Source organism: Equus caballus, chromosome 1 (genome assembly GCF_041296265.1).
Source record: "Equus caballus isolate H_3958 breed thoroughbred chromosome 1, TB-T2T, whole genome shotgun sequence".
NCBI lineage: Eukaryota > Metazoa > Chordata > Mammalia > Perissodactyla > Equidae > Equus > Equus caballus.
The window spans coordinates 95,334,915-95,350,674 of NC_091684.1; the positions used below are offsets into that span (position 1 = coordinate 95,334,915).

General features: G+C 39.4%; 1 protein-coding gene across 4 annotated transcripts in view; it reads right to left on the reverse strand.

Annotated features, from left to right (window-relative positions):
• Window positions 1–15,760, reverse strand: part of BMPR1A (bone morphogenetic protein receptor type 1A) — a 140,033-nt gene that overhangs the window by 17,749 nt on the left and 106,524 nt on the right. For all 4 annotated transcript variants that reach the window (XM_023648646.2, XM_070230012.1, XM_070230007.1 and 1 more), the window contains 4 exons: window positions 13,264–13,426; window positions 11,377–11,479; window positions 5,556–5,652; window positions 5,293–5,392 (listed from right to left, as the gene is read on the reverse strand). In XM_023648646.2, the coding sequence (XP_023504414.1) occupies window positions 5,293–5,392; window positions 5,556–5,652; window positions 11,377–11,479; window positions 13,264–13,426 (463 nt within the window). The remainder of the gene's footprint in view (window positions 1–5,292; window positions 5,393–5,555; window positions 5,653–11,376; window positions 11,480–13,263; window positions 13,427–15,760) is intronic.

A 15,760-nucleotide genomic window follows, 5' to 3' on the forward strand; every position in this document is an offset into this window, starting at 1 on the left:
GTATTCTCTGCTCTCACTGAGATTCCTGTCCAGTGGAAAAGGCAGACTTCAGGCAAATAATTATGAATAAGTAAACACATGATAGCAAATATACAAAATGTAAGGTAAAAGTAATACACATTTTGTGGGTGGATCATGGGATTTAATCAGTTTTTTAAGGGTCAGAGAAATCACTTACAAAGAGGATAGAAATTCCATCTCAGAGGAAAGTACAAGGAACTGGCAGAACAGCAGAGAAAGGATACTTAATCCAGCATGAAGGGAGGTGATCATTACAGGGGAGGTTTTGGGAGAAGGTATTGATTTTGAGGGCCATGTAATCATGAATATAAATCAGATTCAAGAAGAATAAATTTGTAAATATGTCTAGACTGGAAGAAAACAATCATCAGAAAAAAAGTGAGGGGCTGGCTCAGTGGCACAGTGGTTAAGCATGCACATTCCGCTTCAGCGGCCCGGGGTTCGCTGGTTTGGATCCCGGGTGCAGACATGGCACTGCTTGGCAAGCTATGCTGTGGTAGGCGTCCCACATATAAAGTAGAGGAAGATGGGCACGGATGTTGGCTCAGGGTCAGTCTTCCTCAGAAAAAAGAGGAGTATTGGCAACAGTTAGCTCAGGGCTAATCTTCCCCCCCCCAAAAAAAAGGGAAACAATATTAACGAGACACATAAAAGATACCAACCTTGATATGCGGGAAGATACACATTAATCTTATCCTTTTATGGCTTGCTACAGATAGCAATTTGTATCTTGTTAAAGTCAAGCTAAATGTAAACTCCCCCAAATTACTAATCTTGTAAATCTGATCCATAATGGATTTTCAAGCAAATAAACCTCGTACATAAAACTCAAAAGCTAAATAAACAGGGCAGGCATGACGTTCTCTGTAATATTTAGTTTAAAACTACAAAAAGAACCTAAATGAACAGTTTGTGGTGTCTGCGTGTCTCGTGAACTGCTCTAGGTCACACACTTGAGTATCCCATAGCTTGATTCTGAGACGAGTGTTCTTTTCGGCTGATCTTAAAAAACACTGTTGGTTTGTGCTGGGGTTGCCTTGACCTCCATTTCCAGGGCTGTTCACTCTTCCGTGTAGCTTCATATTTCCACCTGGCATGATTTTCCTTCTACTTGAAGAACTTCCTTTAACATTTCTTGTGGCGCAGATCTGCTGATGACGAATTCTTTCAAGGGCTTTTATGTCTCAAAGTGTTTATTTCCCCTTCATCTTCGAAAAATATTTTCTCTGAGTACAGATTCCAGGTTCATAACTTTCTCCTTTGAGTACTTTATAAAGATGCTGCTCCGCTATATTCTTGCTCGCACTGATTCCCATGAAAAGTTGGCTACCATCCTTATCTTTCTTCCTCTGTATATAATCTGCCATTTTTCTCTGGCTGCATTTAAGACTTTTTTCTTTATCATTGGTTTTGAGCAAGTTGATAACAATGTGCTTTGCTGTAGTTTTCTTTGTGTTTCTTATACTTAGGGTTTGCTGGGCTTTCATTAGATTTGGAAACATTTTGGTCATTATTTCTTAAAATATGTTTTTTCTGTTCCCTCCTCTTCTCTCCTTTGGAAACTCCAACTATATATATATACATTAGGCTTGCCTGAAATCCCACAGCTCACTGGTGCTCAATTCATCTTTTAAGTTCTTAATGTTTTAGTCTGTTTAGTTTCTATTGTTACATCTTCATGTTCACTTTTCTTTTCTTCTACAGTGTCTAACCTGCCACTACTCTCATCCAGTGTATATTTCATCTCAGATATTACAGATTTTGTGTCCTGAAGTTTGATTTGGGTCTTCTTTATATCTTGCATGTCTCATTTAACTTTTTGGTCATATGAAAATACAGTTGTAATAACTGTTTTAGTGCCCTTCTCTGCTAATTCTAAAATCTATACAGTTCTGAGTTGGTGGTTTTGATTCCTCATTACTGGTTGTATTTCCCTACTTTCCGCATACCTGGTAATCACTGATTGGATGGGAGGTATTGTGAATTTTACCTTGTTGGGTGCTGAGTATTTCTGTGTTCCTATAAATATTCTTGAGCTTTGTTCTACGATGCAGCTACGTGGAAGAGAAGGATCTTTTTGGGACTTGCTTTTGGGGTGGGACCACAGCCATGCTTCATCTAGGGCGGATTACTGCCCAATACTGAGGCAAGACCCTTTTGAGTACTCTAACCAAAGCCCTGTGAATTACGAGGCTTTCAACTCTCAGAGCTGGTGGGAACAGACACTATTTCCAACCTTGGGTGAGTACCGAATACCGTTTCCTTCAGTCTTTTCAGGCGTTCGGTATCAATCACTCAGCCATCGGCAGCTCCCTCACTTGTATGTGCTGATAGAGATTCGCTGAACACTGGATGGGAACCCTGTGCAGATATCTGGACCTCCTCCTCTGTGCAGGTCTCTACTCTCCAGCACTCGGTTCTGTGAACTGCGGCTGCTGCTTGCTGCCTAGACTCTCGGCCATACCTCCTTGATTCAGAGCCTGCTGGGCCACATCCGGGTTCCTCCTGTGTTCTGCAGCCAGAAACCCTTCAGCCGGTGAGCAGGCAAGCACAGCCTCGCCTCACTGGTTCCCTGGCTCTCAGGGATCAGTGTCCTCACTGCCTAGCTGGCAGCTGTTGGGGTGTGAGTGGGGCTTACTGATTCCAGCCTCCACTGTAAGACCATCTGCCTGGCCACTTCACTGGGCTCACTGGGGTCAGCCTGTTTAGGTCTTTTCTCCTGGGCCGGAGGGATTTCCACAGGAAGACTTCCTAGCTATTGTCTAGAGGGAATAAGCCTGGCTGGCAGGGTTCTGGGAGGGCTGAGGGGCCCATCAATATGTAAATATTATTCACTTTACCTCCTTGTTTTCACTATGATACGCCACCTTCAATAATGGGATACCACTGCTGAGAACCTTATTTTTGCTCTTTCCAGAGAAAACACTTGTAGCCTTCTGTTAGGGAGATGGTGGGGAAGTCATGTGATCATTCAGAGTAGGAGTAGGGATCTCAGTATCTGTGGTACTTGGCATCTGAAATGGCCCACAAAGGTCCTCACCTCCTGGTATGCATGTCCTTGTTTAGTTCCCTTCCCTAATGCTTTAGGGCTGACCTGTGTGACCAACAGAACACGGCGAAGTGATGGTGTAGACCATAAACAGCACTGCAGCTTCCACCTCAGGCTCCTGGCTCACTCTCTCTGGCGGGGGAGCCAGGCTTCATGCTGCAAGGACACTGCAGCAGCTCTGCAGAGAGGCTCACGTAGAGGAACTAAGGCCTCCCGTCAACTTATGCGCCTCAGAAGTGAGCTATCTTGGGAGGTGATCTACCAGCTCCCGCCAAGCCTGCAGGGGAGCGCAGCCCCTGCTGACATCTGACTGGATGTCAGGAACGACCCTGAGCCACCCAGTCAGGTCACTCCTGAATTCCTGACCTACAGAGGCAGTCAGAGATAATAACTGCTGTTTGAAGCCACTAAGCTCGGGAGTGATTTCTTAAAGCACTATTGCGTAACAAACACAGCATCTGACTCCCTAAAAATAGACTTTCCAGCAATCCTCTTGGTTTTAACACCACCTTCAACTCCACTTACAGAGATAACTGGTACTGCCAACTTCTGAGCTTCTTGGGGAATCCTATAGTATAAACTGCTGGTTTTTGGCATTCTCAATGTCTAGCCTAGGATCAGATTTTTTAGGTGTATGAAGTCACTTACTACATTCAAAAGCTTCACAGACTCCAAAGCTTTTTCCTGTTTTCTTATCTCTTGTTCTCCCTGTCCTAGCTGGACAAAGAAGTTAAAAACTCTTTATTGCTCTTTCAGTGGGGGCAGTAAAAGTAATAAGTATGTTCAAATCTGCCTCTTTATTGAAAAGACCTGTTTATCAAACATTTGAAAATTTGCCAGTATAATAGGCGAAAAACAATATCTCAGGTATGATTTTAATTTATATTTTTCATATTATGAGTATTCTTGAGTCATCTTTTTATTTTTCTTTTAAGAGCTATATGTAGTTCTTTTTAGATAAATTACGCGTTAATTTTTGGAGGGCCTATTTTCCCACTAAATTGCTAGATTTTTTTCTTTTGTTTTTTCTGCTTTTTTCTCCCCCAACCCCCCCCAGTACATAGCTGTGTATTTTCAGTTGTGGGTCCTTCTAGTTGTGGCATGTGGGACGCTGCCCCAACATGGCCTGACGAGCGGTGCCATGTCCGCGCCCAGGATCTGAACCGGCGAAACCCTGGGTAGCCAAAGCCGTATGTGTGAACTTAACCGCTCGGCCACGGGGCCAGGCCCTAGATTTTTTTTTTTTGATTTACAAGAGCTCTCTATATTCAAGAAATCAGCTCTTTGTAACATGAGCTGACAATATTTTTACACTGTTAGTCTGTCTTCTGACCATTTATGGCGGTTTCTGCCACAGAGTAATGTTTTATCTTTATATAGTTGACATTGTCAATCCTTTCTTTTTTAATTTTAAGGTTTTGGTGTTTGTCGCCTTTTTTTTTTTTTTTTTTCTTCTAAGGTTTGTGACAGACTCAGAAAGGTCTTGCACGTTCTGAGATTATTTTTAAAAATTCTTCCATGGTTTGTTCCAATACTCTAATCATTTCCTTTTATACATATCTAGCTCCAATCTGGCTAAAATTTATTTCACTGTAGGAAATTGATTCAACTTCATTTTTTCCCATATAGCTACCTACTCCCAAATCCACTTACTGAATAATCCATCTTTTCCTCAGTGATCTGAAATGTTACCTTCATCAAATACTAAATTTATTTATATACTTGGGTCTACTTACGGGTCGGGTAACCTGTTCCACTGACCTGTCTATTCATATGCCAGTGAGATGTTCTATTATTGCAGTTTAAGAGAATTTTCTATCACTGAAGTTTACGAAGGCAACTACCTTCTGAAATCATGACTAAATGAAAACAATTCTGAAGCCCAAATAACTAAAAAATGATAATATAGTTGGTTTCCTGATACAAGTTTTAAACATTCAGATATAAGAAAGTTCAATATTCTATAAATAAGAAAATCATAAGCACTCATGAACAAAACAAGAAGTATCAAGTTGTCTAATCAACTGACAGGCAGTAAAGTTCTCTTTTCCCTTAAGAAAATTATAATCTAGTTAATTAAATGAGATATAATCAGAGAAAATAAGCTGATGGTTTCTGAAACACATTCAGTGGTCAATGGTTTCTGCCCACTGGCTTTAAGAACAACTGTTTACATCCAATATCCAACACAATATTCTGCATCAAAATAATTATCTTCTTACTTGTAACAAAAGCAGCTGGAGAAGATGATCATAGCGATTATGCAGACAGCCATAGAGATGAGCACGACCAGCCATCGAATGCTGCCGTCGAAAAATGGGCCTGACAACGGAAGCAAACAACCAAGGAAACATATTATCTTTCTATCACATCTTAAAAGGAAAAAATAATTTGTAGTGCTAAATTCTAGAAAGTTTGCTTATTGTTAAAACCAGAGGAACTACTTTACTGAGAATCACTATCACGCTTTTCTCAGCTCACCTACCTATGACGACAGGGGGCAGTGTAGGCTGCAAATACTGGTTACACAGATTGGTCCGACAACATTCTATTGTCCGGCGTAGCTGGGCTTTTGGTGAATCCTGGAGGAGGCATAAGGACAAAATTAGAAAGAGTCTGATATATTTGATTTATAACGAAGTTTTAAAATATTCATAAAACACAATTTCTAATTCAGTGAGTGAAAAGGACTTGCAAATTTTAGGTGTAAAAAAAAAGATTACTGAAAAATTAGAATTTGTGCTGAAATAGTGTTTTGAAGACCGTAAAATGGTTTTTCTTACAGAGAACATATGTTTGTGATGGTGTGCTAGAACACTAAACTTTAACTTAACTATAGATAAAAGTTTCTAAGTATTTTTCATCAAAACACTGACACATCTCAATATACTACTATTCACTTGTTTTTAGTAAAATAGAAATTAAAGTCATGAGATCTCTTCCTAAAAAACACGGTAATACATTTTATTACAATGATAAGCTAGTAGGGTAAATACGATCTCGTAGTAGTACTGAAACTTAGAAGGAGGAGACTTTAGCTCAGACGAAAACGTGGAGGATGTCCTAGTCTGAAGAAGAGACGGGTTAGGAAAGGAGGTCAAGCAGGTAGAAGATACTGTAGATTCTGCATATAATAGCAGAGTTGAAACTAATGAACCCAACGATGAAGCAAGTTGAAGCATACTGGGTGAGGATAAGGGCAAAATATAGAAACAGTATTCCTGAGACGTTTTTAGAGACCACCAGCCAGATGGGAGATGTGTCCCTAACAGACGAGAAAAAGTTTGTAGTCACGGGAACAGGTATCAACAATTATGTGTGAAGGTTTATTTGATTAATAGTACCATATTTGACAAGTCCTTAACTTGAATGATGACATTTCAGCAGTGCCTGGGAGAAGTGCCATCCAGGACCAAAATAGTAACAGAAAGGAATTGTTTGTCATTGTAGAAGTAGCAAGAACATAAGCAGAAACTGACTGTGTTATTCTTAAATATCAGATGGCCAGAAAGGGAAAACCTCAGTATAATCAGGTATTACTTTAAAAAGGTGAACACGAGTCCACGACTTGAGATTCTATCAAGGAAGATGGGTCAGGAGTATTTGGAAACCTCCAAAAGTACGTTTTACTTTTTAACTGAATTAACAATTTTTACTTTTAAATGACCATAGAGAGAAAGAGAAAAGAAAGATATGTTGGGAGTTACACAGGTGACTCTCAAATAATCCCAGATCTAGAGAAAACACACGCGAAAGATGGGACGAAAGTGTGTAACTAAAGATGAACAAAAAAAGCGCGAAGCATCCTTTCAGGAAGGCTAAGTTCAAAACGAGCTTAGCCCTGAGAAAGAGAAAATGTGAAGAAAACCAAGAAAGGATTTCTTTGGCAGTGCTGGAAGACCACCCAGCCATGGGTGGCTTGCTGACAAACAGCAGGTAATGCAGGACAAAGAAAATGTACAATTATTCAACTCCTGTTTTGTTCCAGTCTTCTCCGTCAAGGAAGATTACAGGAATGAAGGCAGATCAGACACCAGCAAGTGGGAACCGACACCCCAGGTGTAGGAAGAGACCCTACAGCGTTTCTGTACTCTGTGAGTGCATATTTTCTGACCCAGGGGAATTACATCCCAGGAAGATGAGAGCACTTGTGAGAGGGCTGAAAGGTATGATCTAAAGATTTCAGACACAAGCAGTGCTGGAAACGAGATACCTACATGTTATATTACTTTTCTTGAAAAGGGAAAGAAATTTGACTGTGGCAACAACAGACCGGAGGCAGCATAGTCTTATGCAAAAAGCAAGTCCTTTGGAATCAATAGCTTAAATCCTCGCTTTGCCACTTACTAACTTGGCGACCCTGAACAATGAACTTACTCCTCTCTGGGCTTCAGTTTCCTCTGCTATAAAATGGAGGATAAAAAAATACCCGCCAGGTGGGGTAACTGGGAGAAAATGAGGTACAATATACCAAGTACCTAGCACATTAAAAGCAAATGGTAAATATTCAATAAAATAATTCTTCCTCCTCTAGTGAACTTGACACGGATCCCAGCCAAGATTACAGAACAAGCCAAAAATGCTTATAAACCCCTAGAAGACTCAATGTGGCCTCCCCAAGAACCAGCAACGTCAGACTCACCTCACGTCCTTCCTATGCAGGTTAACTGGGTAGGTAAAAGTCAGATGCGTCTAGATTACGAAGGTGACACAAACTTTCCTGGTCCCCACTCCCCACTCCCATCCTCTGCCCAAGTCCATTTGTGTCTCCAGATTTATGTGGGCAATAGGAATGCTTGTGGGGAAAAACTCACTTGGCATTCATGAAATAGGAGATTCTGACTTAAACTTCTTTAGCGAGCTGGGGCGGGAAACTGGGGGAGAAGAGAGTGGTACATGGGGAAGGAACTGAAGCCAAATTACAAGGAATGGAGCGTGGTTTCTGAGAAATAATTCATTCTACAGGAAGAAACAGAATAAGCTAGATTTACCAGCAGAGACTGGCAGGGGGAATGAAGGTCTGGGCGCAGCACGGTGATTATCACTTGAACCAGTTTTCCTTGAAACCTGGCAATATGTGAAAGCGCTGGGGGGAGAAGGCTTAGGGTACAAGTGCAAGAGCTGTTCACCCCAGGCTGGGTGCTGGGTACATGGGCAGTGATCTTTGCAAGATACACAGAAGGTTAGGGAAGTGATGGTCAACATTTTTCGCTTGTGTAACCCCTAAAAGAATTCTGAAAAACAACGTATCTCCCCATATATTTTTAGGCTGACACTTGAATTGTTTTTACCATAATAGAATGTATTGATAATTCCTGGTTTACTGTACATAATGACTTTTTTTTTAGTGTCACATCATTCTTAAATCTATTCAGTAGAATCTAAATAACACAGCATTTTGACACCCATTATCATTACTTTACAAAAATGAATGAATGAATGCTTAACAACTGAAAATTTTAGTGTTATCTTTTTCTCCTTGAACTCCTATTTCCTTTCCATGTCTCCCACAACAATTATGCCCTAATGTAATATATTTTGATATATAATTCTCCACAAAAATAAATATATATAAACATAAATTAATGTATCTTATTTCCTGTGACAATGTCTTAAAAAATTATTCTGGTTTGAGTTATCACATTTAGTATAAAATTGATCAAAACAATGTACATATTATAATCTTTATTAAAATACTAACATAAAAAGAACATTTTATGCAAAGGTACAAGATGGCTAGGACTTTAAAAAATTAGTTAATAAATTCATGGATAAATAGTACTTATTGCTAGAATGAGAAGGCTTGGCATTAATTTTATTCCTTTTCCTTTTTTTTTCTTTTTGCTTTTTCTCCCCAAACCCCCCCAGTACATCGTTGTTTATTTTAGTTCTGGGTCCTTCTAGTTGTGGGACACCACCTCTGTGTGGCCTGACGAGCAGTGCCATGTCTGGGCCCAGGATCTGAACCAGCAAAACCCTGGGCCGCCGGAGTGGAGTGCGTGAACCTAACCACTTGGCCACAGGGCCAGCCCCCCTATTTTTCTTTTTTCCTTTTTTTTGGGTCAGTACTAAGATACTTTGTTCACATAAACAATAAGATGATAGCGAAAGGAGTTTGTTACACCCTTGTCCCATAATTCTTTAAAGATCTTCCAATCATAAGCTAAAACTCCCATAATGATCCTATTAACAAAAATTATTTTCAACGATCTAGCAATTTGGTTGAAAGCAAAAACCTGAAAAGCACTTGACATGCAAACATCTTTGATATCCCCACATCTCCCACAATGACAGAGTTCAAATTGTAACATTTTCCGGAAATTTGAGGTTTTACATTCCAGCCCTTTGATCTGTAAACTGTGAGAAGGGTGATTGTGAAAAGAGAGGAAGGAAAAGAGCAACTGCTTGAGAAGCTGTGTTCTCAGGCAGATCAATATTAAGCACTAGGACCTAAGGAAGTCTAGGATCTGTAAAGTGATCCCTCAGAACCCCCCAGGCGCTATGTGATCCTTGTGTAAGAGTCTGTGCACACACAGGGATATGCACAACCCAGCTCGGAGCCTGCTCTGTTACATGAGCAATGTGGTAAAACCTCCATTTATCAAGCCTTTACATTTGCCCATTGTGCTAACCTCCTTACTTGTGTGCTCTCTCATCTGATCCTTAGAACAACCTCACAGATGAGAAAGCAACCTAAGAGAGCAAAGCTCCTCGCCCCAAGTTTCAGTTAGCAGGCGGCAGCACACGGATCTGAACACAGACTGTCAAGCTTCACAACTAACTTACATTGGTGAACTCAGTTTGAGATACTCCTGGTTAGACGGCCTGCAAGACCTTGGTTACTACTGCTGAGCTCAGTGCCCTAAGTGTAGTTCTCTTCAATAACTTGTAAGTGATTAAAAAATGTATGGCGTTTGTGGTTGATAAATATGCAAACAGCATAAAACTGGAAGAAACAACCAAATTAGCGTCCCTCTAAATCTTGACAAATTAGAGCAAAGGACGAATTCTAACATGATGAAATCTAACATGGACAAGTACAGGATAACTGCATAACAAAACTCATCCCATTCCTGTCTCCTTATTGGTGTCAAGAAGCCAACAGCACCAATAAAGAATGAGGAGATGCAGCCCACAGGAGCATGAGTGAAAGACGGGGTTCCGGCTGACAGAAAGCTCGGTATGTTTCAAGAGCGCGGTGTGACAATCAAACATCTAACAGGAGATCTGGCTGTATTTAGAAAAAGGGAAAGGAGTTATTTACTCTGCTTTTCTCCTGGTCAGACCACACTCAAATTTGCATATTACAGGGAAAAACTGGAGAGTAACTCTAAAAGTTGTTCATATAAGGAGCAGTTGAGGTCACTGTCAGCTATATTTCCAGTGGGCAAAGACTAGAGGGTATGGGGATGAAAGCAGGACAAAAGACGTTCCTCACACAGTAAAGGGCTGTCATATTTAAGAGGGATTAGATTTGTTCCCTACGGTCCAGAGAGGCAGAAGGGAAGAGAGACCTGGAGGCACCGGGAGGAGGAGCTTTCTACGGGTCAGGCCAGATCTTTGCTACAGATGAAACAGGTGGTCTTGGGAGGTAATGGGCCCATCACTAGAAAGATGTGGCACAGAGAAAATCGACAGGCTGTAATATATGTGTGTGCTGGGAGACAAACGTGGGGAGGATTCCAAACATTAGCCAAGAGGTTGAAACATGTAACCTTTCAGGTTTCTATCAATTCTAAGAATTTCTTAGTAATTTGAATAATTTTCTAAAATAGCCAAGGCTTAAATCTGTATATCAACAGTTCTATCTAAAGCCGCTTTTCAAGAACACTGGAAGGCCCCCCTGCGGCAAAAGTACTATGTGGGATTTTGAAGAGATTAGGTTTAAACCCAGGGCTGTTAAGATGTTCAGAAACTCTTTATTACTGATCCTCTGATGCCTTTACCGCGACTGTTAAAGTAACTCCACTGAGATCTCCTTACAAGGACTGAAGGTTTCTGAGTCGTCTCAGAGCGAGGCAAACATCATTGCCCATCACCATGAAGTCTTTTCAGTCAATTTTATGATCCACAAATAAGTTTTCTCAGTCATGACAATTTAGAAACAGGATGATGTTTAAAAGTAAAATAATCTGGAACTTCTAGTACCACAATGAGATTACTTGAAGAAAGAGGTAATTCCCCAGTATGTCTGCTCACAAGAACACACAGCGATGTGCAGAGCAGGCGCACTTCTCCTGGGGAGGTGGGTGGTTTTCATGTGGCCCCTCCCTGCTTCACTCCACAGGCCTTACATTCGACCTTACCTTGCACTGAAAATCAGACCCTTCATATTTCATACACCCCGAAGCTAATGTGGTTTCTCCCTGGTCATCTTCTTCTATGATAGCAAAGCAATGCCCATTAGTTCTAAAAGAAAAAATTCCGAAAAACATAAATTCACATCAGAAAGTACTAATTAAATCTCAGTATGAATGTGACCAGGTACTGATGGCTTTTAGTACTTTGTTTTTTGAATCAGAATTACATTTGTGTGTGATTTATTGGCAAAACCATATGGGTTTTAAGGCAAATGAAAGTTGTCATGTCTGAACTAAAACCTAAAGGTCCAATAAGAACCTGAAAGCAAGTGGAAAAGGATTTCTCTTAAACAAGTTCTCCAAACATGAATTATTTTGTAACTTTTCTTTGTTAATCAGTCACGTGATCACAGAAAGCTGATCTGTAAAACTTTATAATGTAAATAATCTTAATGTTTAAAAAATATACTTAAAAATAACTGCCTCTCTTTATCCCTAAGATTTTCAGTATTCACATACTGTACATAATAATAAAAAACGTTTGTATGAAACATAAAAACAGACTCAATGACAAAGAAAAGAATATTTGGGAAGAACAGACTGACTAAGATCCTGAGAGGCACTTTACCTAGGAAAAAGGGAGAACTTTTGAAAAGCTAGATTTTCAAGACATTAACATAAATGTATTTATATTTAAGGAAATTTTATCATTTTAGTACTGATATCCTGGAGTTTTCCCCTAATATGTTCATTTAGACTTTAATGGGGAGGAAGAAGCTTCTAAAATCTTTTTTGTGCTCCTACTTATTCATATCAGGAAGTGTATTGCTTCTACTTAAAAGAATCTTGCAGAATTAATCATTTTCTATAAAGAGAAAACGTTAAGTGTGGGGCGAAATTCTGCTAAAATTGATGATACAGTTTTACTCTGGGCTGCTAAGCCACCGACAAACAGCCCACACGTATCAGGCAGGCACTATGACAAGAAGTTCAGCAAGAAATTACCTGGTGACATAGTGGGGAGCACACCCCATGACAGATCAGCCAGTCTGTCACAATAAAGTCAACTGTACCAGAGGAAAACAACAAATCTAAGATGTGATGAACCACCATATACTTTCAAAATTTTACATGTATAATACTTTTTTGCTTTATATCTGGTCACAGTCAAAGAGCATAAACTTATTAGAAAAGTATAAAACAAGATACTACTACCTTTATAACAGGGAGACAATTAACTGACTGTTAAGATTGAGTTGTTTGGGGAATTTTTTTGGCTAATTCCTCAATGTCCCCAAAGGATATGGAATAGAATTTATGTGTTGAACAGCTAACAGAAAATTAAGTAGGAAAATTAAAATGGTTATATAAATCAGATTTGAACTGGAGAGTTCATTTGTAAGAAAATAAAATTAAATATCACAACATCATTCTTGTATATCTGTAAAATATTTCAACCAATTTAGAATTATGAGGTTTAGGATTATGAGGATATTTCAACCAATTTATTCAACCAATATAGATATTCAACCAATTTAGAATTATGAGGAAAATTATGAATTTTCATGGTTTCGGTAATCTAAGTTTTCTACAACGAGTATCAATAACTTCCTGCTAAAAAGATCATTAAATAAACTTAAAATGTTAGACAAATACCAGATTCCTTTTATCTCCTCTAAAAAGCTAAATTACAGTGTTACTCTAAGAAAGTAACCATCAATCACTTAAGAGTAATAAATGTTCCTATATACAGAAGAAGCAGCTTTTTGGCCCTTTGGAAAGATACCATATAAAGAAAAAAACAAAAACTTTGACAATGTAAACAATTCTTAAAATAGTACTAAATGCAATCCTTTTCTCAGAGCTTCAAGAAGGGCTGCATCAAATACTCACATGCACGTGTTATTAATAGCATCATCTGGGCAGTGTCCTGAGCAATAGCACTTTAAGAAAGGCAAGGTGTCCTCCGGGGCCACAGTCGCTCCATTTTCTGACTTCTTCTGCTCGGGGTCTGACTTCACCCCAGTACCATGGAGCATACTGTCTAGATTCTGCCCTGTATTCAAACACGAAATTCATAAACAAACCATGTCTGAAAAGCTAATTCTTTCATTTCAATTTTCAGTGATAAGTTTCTAAGCTTTCTTATCATAGGAATTGCAGCTAACGTGTTTTTCTTTCATTAAAAATAAATTTCATTCATACAATTAACACTTATTAATAACCTATTATGCACAGAAAATCTGTCCCAGGTATTGTGGGAAACATGGAGACGACTGTCACAATTTTTGCATTCGCAAAAGACAAGTAGTGGCAGAGGGCAGAATATGGTCATAGTGCGTAAAGGAAGGTACAGAATGGGAGGCGATTTCAGGGAAAGCTGAGATAGTTCCCAATCATTAAGAAATAGACAAATTACATTCTTTTCTTAAACTCTTTGGTTCACAACTTGTGACTAGCTTAAAAAAATAAGTCCTCCATTTGTGCCTCTATGTGGAAGTGGAGTTACTAAGCATCTTGCTTTGGATGTTAATTGCTTAAGTAAGGGAATTGTGAGAGCATGGGGACTAATCATATTATCTGGTGCCCTTTATTTCAAGGTCGTTGGTTCAAATCCAGACTATGCTGCCAAGAGCTGAAGGTTACTGTAGGGCAGTAGTCAGCTTACGGAAACAGAACTGTACTCTTACATGAGAGTCTCGTAGCCTCAAATGACAGATACTGTCATATTTGGTACTGGATCTTCAGGCTGAAAGCAGAACAGAACTAAAAAATGTTTAAGTAATTCTTTCTCCCCTCTGAATCAGCTGAAATCGGCCAGGCTAGTCCTTGGAGGGTTGATCTCCAGGGAAGGAAATGTAGAGCCAAACAGGTATGAAATACTAAGAGAACTGTGCGTGTATTTCATTTATAAATGTTAAATAAGTGGTTCAAGGCATAACGTGGACTTGACTTTAAATTTAGCCATACTGGTGAGATGAACTATTGAAAAGAGAAAAAAAATAATACACATACACACACTGACAACAGGAAAACAATGTGCTGCTAAATAAGTTTCAGTGATCGCATGCCCTGGATTTTAATAATCTTCACTTAATTCTCAAAATTGCTATAAAACCTAAAGACCTCATTTATGTTAAGAACATCAAATGGAAAAAAAAGGAGGGGGCAGGAAGGGAGAAGTCCACTGGGCTAGAATGAGGAGACGCGGATTCTGGTCTAGAATGGTGCTACCACAGAACAGCTAGCTGGATAACTGTGGATGAGCCATGTCACCTCTCCAGGCCTCACTCACTAGGACCTTAGGACTAAAGGACATCTGAGGTGTCTTGCCCAGTTGTGAAATCCCATTACAGTAACAGAAGGAAGCATCGATTTAAGTAAGGAGTGCACACGCAGATAACATACCACAAGCAATTGATTTTTCAAAAGTCTAATGATACACAGGAAAGGCAGTATAGTGTGGTAGAAACCACAGTGAGAAGACAAGGGTTCAAGTCCCAAACGTGTCCAGAGATAAGTGACTCTCTCAACCTCAGTTCTCTATCTATAAAAAATGGTGAGGATAATTCCTGCCCAATTCAAACCAAGAGGTTATATATAGATCAAGTGAATGTAAAATAATGTGCTTAATTAAAAATAAAATAGTATACAAATGAAGATATTACTAACAACAAAGATCACACTGAGATCACTGATGGCTGGAAAATTCAAAGTTATATGACGGTTAAAATGTGTAACTTCCTGAAATACTATTTGAATTTATGAGATAAAAACTTAATTACAATAATTTGCACCTGGAATTTATATTATCTCAAACACTTATTTAACAAAACACTAATTAGAGGCCAACTATGCACAGTAAGTTACTGAACGCTGGAAACCGATTGGTCCTTGAGAAACTTAGGAGGCAAAGGGGGATGGGGAATAAGCACATAAACACAACGCGAACAGTGACATAATACAAAGGGGTTACAGAAACACAACGCGAACAGTGACATAATACAAAGGGGTTACAGAAACACAACGCGAACAGTGACATAATACAAAGGGGTTACAGAAACACAACGCGAACAGTGACATAATACAAAGGGGTTACATAAACAAAGGAAGGAGCTAACAACACAGACTCATCCTAGAGCGTCAAAAGCAATGAAATCTGAGTTACATCTTAAAGTTTTAAGATTTCACTAAGCAGAGGCATGGATGCAAAGAAAAGTCGCTAGCAACAGCCTGTCTGCACTCTCTCCCCAGGTGACAGCACCCATCCTCATGGTTTAAACAAATCTCTTTGTTGATGGTTTCTAGATTTATCCCTCCAGCCTGGACCTGCTTAAGTATCTCAAAATTAACTTGTCCAAAATGGACCTCCTGACTTTTCTCCACAAAC